This window comes from Anneissia japonica, unplaced genomic scaffold (assembly GCF_011630105.1).
Source record: "Anneissia japonica isolate Jap-2015-1 unplaced genomic scaffold, ASM1163010v1 scaffold2320_len370340_cov150, whole genome shotgun sequence".
NCBI classification, from domain to species: Eukaryota; Metazoa; Echinodermata; class Crinoidea; order Comatulida; family Comatulidae; genus Anneissia; species Anneissia japonica.
The window spans coordinates 40,025-45,834 of NW_022705529.1; the positions used below are offsets into that span (position 1 = coordinate 40,025).

At 35.6% G+C, this 5,810-nt stretch overlaps 1 protein-coding gene across 1 annotated transcript; it reads left to right on the forward strand.

Annotated features, from left to right (window-relative positions):
• Positions 1–901: 901 nt before the first annotated feature.
• On the forward strand, positions 902–4,700 carry LOC117105621. Its single transcript, XM_033246796.1, has 3 exons — positions 902–1,037; positions 2,673–2,744; positions 4,030–4,700. Exons 2-3 carry the CDS (start codon positions 2,738–2,740, stop codon positions 4,602–4,604), a joined length of 582 nt encoding a protein of 193 aa, XP_033102687.1. The 5' UTR covers positions 902–1,037; positions 2,673–2,737; the 3' UTR covers positions 4,605–4,700.
• The last annotated feature ends 1,110 nt before the right edge of the window (positions 4,701–5,810 follow it).

Below are 5,810 nucleotides of genomic sequence, written 5' to 3' on the forward strand. Positions count from 1 at the left end.
ATCTTGCCCATTCTAACAAATTATTTTCTAATCTTCATTTGTTAACCGTTCATGACATTAATAAACTTCAGCAATGCCTTTTTGTTTATAAAAATATATATTCTCTTCTTCCATCAAACTTCTCTTGCAATTTTATTCATAATTCTTCAATCCATTCTTATAATACCAGGATCTCCAATGAAATCCATCTCCCCCAGTCCAAGCTAACACTCCTACAGCATAACATCCGGTATAGTGGATCGAAATTATTTAACAAGCTTCCTAAAGAAATTTCATCTGCCCCTTCAATTATTATATTCCTTAATAAATTAAAAACTCATTTCTTATCCTTTTATGATTAATTTTCCTTAAAATTTGTCCAGCTATTAACCAGTGCTTCCGTGTCATTTGCCCTCTTTTTTTTCCATCTTTCCTGGTTTTCGTCTGTTGTTTTCTTGTTGTTTTGTTTTTGATGTGTTTTTGAAATGTACTGTTATTGTCTATTATATGGCTAGCTCGACACAAGTTTCGGTTTAACCTTTAAACCGAATTTACTTCCAGGGCTGTTGCCTCTTTCATTGTTTATATGTTAATTGATATTAGTTATACAGTTATTCTGATATTATTATTATTGTTCAATTTAATTATTTTCTACTGTATATATATATATCAAAGAAAGATGAAAGAAATAAATGTTGCTAGTCGAACTAATCAATCTTTAGACAAAATTATAATGAACACAGAAGTAATTTTAACATAAATATTTTACGGAATCCGTTCCTGAAATATACAAATAATAAAATACCAAAAGTCCGAAAAAATCTAATCCGTTGTGAGGGCGCTAATGGTTTTAGAAGGGGAATTCCCTACGTAAAACCAAGCGTTGGGACGAACGACGCGCCTCTTTGCATGCTGGGGGAGTTAGTTTCCTGATTGAACCAATTACTTTTGATTGAACTACCTCCATCCATGATTGAACTACCTCCATCCATGATTGAACTACCTCCATCCATGATTGAACTAGGAAGTAGACCTAAGCTCAAGTAACTCTGAATAATGTACAGACATTTATTCTCTTTGATATTCAATGTCTAGAGACCTACCACCATATCTAGGCTAGGCCCTAGCCCCTAGTTAGTTGTAGTACTAGGTAGTAGTATCATACCGAGAGAGGGAGAATAGGCCTAGCTAGGCAGGCTTGTTCGAGGCCTCCTTCCTAGCTAGCCAAGCCCTAGGCCTAGGCCTAGTTACTTTAGGGTAAGTAGGCCTAGTCCGATATATCACAGCTGTATAAACTCCACTTGGTTTGATTTATTATATTTATATATTTGGCTTACCTTTCAATTTAGAAATTAAAACAGGAAAATATTTCTCTTGTAAATAGCATTGTTAATGTGGTCCGTAACCAGGGGAAAACCATTTGTTTTATTTAGGGGAAACCACTTCCACCTCAAATTCAGCAAATACAGTACCAATGTTTCAGCTCCAGATGCTTGCTCCTGACATTTGCTGGATCTCTTTGACCTCACTAATGGGCCGGGCCCTAAGTGGTCTTTGGATATCTCAGTGGTGGATCCAGGATTTTTGAAATATACGGGGGGGCCAAAGCTGGGACATTCCCCGATGGAGGGTGTATACCACCTCAGCTAATGGGCGTAAGCTGCGGATGCATCCCCCATGGCAGCAAATTAGTTCCACTAAGTGGGTTGAAATACCAAAAATGACCATTTACAGTAGTTTTCATTGGAGTAGGGATTTGCTCAGCCCTAGTGTCGTGACGCCCATGTCGGTCGGGGGCCCTATGACTTTCTGAGATTATGGGCCCTTTTTTAGTCCCAGTACTAAAGTCCATAATAGGATTTTAGATGTGCTTTTTTAAAATAATTTTTTTCATGTTTTTAGAGACTAAGTAAATGATAATTTATGAGTGGCGAATCCAGAAATTTGTAATAGTGGCGGCCCAGAGGAACTTTCACAGATTAAGGGTCTGTGCCATTTCAGCCTCACTATGGTGGGGCTGAGGTCAGAAAATTTATGATTATAGCGACTCTAGATGTCCACAAATAGTACTCACAGACATTTTTTTTACAAGTTTATATGTCCTACAGTTGATGTCAGACGACATATGCTGTTATGTATCAATGAAGCCTTTTAGGGTGAGGGTGCTTGATCAAGGGTCCTATGGGTCGGGTCCCCTAGGTGCCGGGGGTTCTGCAGACTGCCGCACGAGAGCACATAGGCATTACGCCACTGCTCAGCCCAACATAGTTGGGGCTGAGGTAAGAAAGTTTAGGATTATTGCAATATAGCCGGAAATGGCACTTTCAGAATCTGCCACTGTAGTTGGCTGTCATTAATGATGGTAAACATGTCTTCATCGTGTTAGTGTTATTCACCATGATTATACATTAATAGACGTTGAATAAATTACATGTTTTTATCAAGGACCTATAATTATTTAAGATCCATTTTTATATAAAGCTGTGTTTTTAATATTTGTTTTGCTTAATATTTTTAGCATTATGAATTTCCTTAAAAATCTTTCCATAATAGGCCTAATTTTCATTTTACGCACCCTGTGCCCTTCCCCCTTCCCCCCTACATGGGTTGTGCAAATGTATTTAGATATTAAAAGTACAGTATTAGCCCAGCCTGGAATCTCTGTAGTTTATGTAACTGTTTTTTTTTTTCAGAAATGTAATGACGAATGAAAGGAAGATCAATATGAGATAGAAAGATTCAAGGCAATAAATACAAAATGGAAGGTAAACTAATCAAGAAGATTATCAACTTGCTCTCAAAAAACATCAGGCCCAGTGGTTTATAATTTCTGTCTTTGTATGTGATAAGGGAAAAAATTCTTGTTATTTTTATTATTGTTTAGTGCAGCTTGGTCCTTGATAGCATAAATGTTAATTCTAGGCATACTGATCATCTGTGCTTCTTTAACCAAAAATCTTGGACTCAAGCTTTCTTTCACTCGATTACCATTAGGCTGCCTTGAGTATAGGACAAATTGACAGGACCAATATTGATTTCTAGAGAATCCACCTTCCTTTCTGTGAAAGGTTTATTTTCCTTATGATTAAATATTATATTGTCTGTGATTTGGGATGGGCCCACCAGTATTGCTAAAGTGATGGGGTTCACTTTGGTTGGTCCTGGTCTACTCATTTTTCAGATTGCTGTTTAACTGTTTGTTTATTGGATCAAATAAATAATGAAATGAAAGGAAATTTAACATGTACAGGTATTTTTAGTATAAAATGTTTTTATGATTCTTTTAGGACCTTAAATTTACATATACAAAATTTTATCTTAAAAGGTAAAGGTAGGAGAATAGCACATAACTTACAGCGTCATTGTGCTGAATTGTGATGGGCGTGGTCTGTGACTACCTAGCAGCTGCAAAGAGGCGCTTCTTGGTAGATACATGCTCACATCATTCCACAACGACAAGGGCTGAAATGAACCATAACATCAGGGTAACCCCCTCCTCTTCCGAAAGATGTAATGGGTTCTTTAAAGTGCACACGAGCCAGATGTATACACTGGACCTCCATTTTAGTCCTTATCCGAGAAGACTTGGTTCTACCAACCGAACCATGCACGAGGAGCGGCTGGAACCAGCGCCAATGTTAAGGCTGTAGCTAGCAGCGCCCCTGCCTTACCGCTCGGCCACTCGACTCTATGTTACCAGTAAAAATGAATAATTTGGTATCACCTTATTATAACAATCTTGATTCCAAAGTATGCTAGTAAAAATAGAAATACAGTAACTCATAAATAACCTTCTGACATGAACACATTATTGTTGTCATTTCATAATTTTTAATAAGAAATAACCTATATTAAATAATAGGAAAATGATGCTGATGTGAAGATGATGACAAATGATAATTTAATTGACAGTGATGAAGATGATGATGTTTATTTGTTTGATCATTTAAATGTTAATGAAATTTAAAAATAATTTATTTAACTTTGATTTAATGTAAATAAAGGGTATTTTCCAGCTACATTAATAATGAGACATTTTTATTTTTGTAGAAATCACGGATGATGCTTTCACACAGCTGTTGTCAGTTTTTTCGGATTGGTATGACCAGCATGGATGGATCAGTATGCTCAAAGTTTTGTACAGAGGTCTCTTGAAAAACAATTATGAGTTGAATAAAGCTACCAATGTGATGGACTTAATGAATTTGCTGATTGCTTCTGGAGATCTGCACTCAACATACCTCAGTCTTCTCTATGATACCATAAACATAACAGAGCAATATGGCTTGGAAAGGGAAATGAAAGATATACTGCCTGTATTTCCAAATGTTAAAGATGTAATGATTTCAAAATTCACACCTCACAGACAAAAAGTTATGAAGCTTGGAATGGTACTGATTGATGAAGACATAAAAAAGATCAGTGGATTGTATAACAAACCAGTAAAGGAGTATGCAGACACATGGAGTTTGATTATGGATCTGGAGCACAATAGGATAATTTGTGAAGGAAATATGGAGGCATTCATTGAGAAATTGAATACCCTGAAACTCCAACAGGCTGTGGAAGTTTTCAAAGAAGGTATTAATTTAATTGCTATTTTATATCAATGTAATAATTGGTGATTATGTCAGAGATGGGCAAAGTCGTACAGTAAACAAAGAATCCACAAAACAATGCAAATTGATTTACAGTAGATTTAGATTATCATCAAGGGACACAGTCAGGGCATGAATTAGACAAACTGGAATCCCTCAAATTACTGCATGTACCAGTAAAATAGAAAGGTTAGCATTTTCAAGGAAATTCTTTTTTTTTTCTTCATTAGAATATAAAAACTTGCATGCAGTGATATTTACAACAAATTTTGCATGATGATAAGACATTGAAAAATTAAAAGTGTTAACATTAAAATTATTTATATTAAAATTTGAAAAAGCATTAAACATTTAAGGCTTTCACATTAAAAGTACTTTTAGCATCAAAATCGCAGCAAGGCTGAATTTCATGATATTGACAATAATGAAATTAAAAACATTATTCAAGCATTAGCACAAGACATGAAAAAAGTAATAAGTAAAATTAGAATACATTAAAATTTGAAACATTTTAATGTGAGGACCATTTAAAGGGATTTTAGTGCAAACGTCCTGGACATGATATCTCAAAAACTAATCAACTGGTATGAATGAAAATTTTGTGAAGGTTTAACCAAGTTACAATCAAGAAGTTGTCGAGTGCTGGTCGCGATTCAAATTTGGGAGTTAACTTTAGGGTCATTAAAATTTTTATGGTCCTGCATGTTTCTTGTGTTCAAAATATATAAAAAACAGCTGCACTGGTTTAAATGCCAGTTACAGGGCTTGTAAAGTATAACCCAAGGATGAGGTGATTAAATTTTGGTGACCAAATGAGGACCATACATTTTAACATGTGACGCTAAAAATCAAATCCCCATATTTCTATTTCCATAATATTTCCATTTCAACACCAATACATTGCATGCATTTTGTTTGTCAGCTATAAAGAGTAAAACATGCCAGTATGCTTTGTCAGAGCACATTAGGAATTGGCAGGTGTACAACAGATACAATGTAAGGTGTTCGAAAAATGAAGTGATTATATATTGGTGTTGATAGATATGGACCCTTCAAAGCAAAATGTTGCAGATCAGATATCTCAAAAACTAATCTAAGTGAAACTTTCGTCTTAGTGTAATCTTTTTAAAGTAAGAGAGCAGCTTAGCTCAGTCGGCTAATCTGGTGGTAGCCACTGTGTGTGTGCTGAACCGTGGAGATCTCTAGGTCCCCGGTTCAATTCCCATCGCTGCC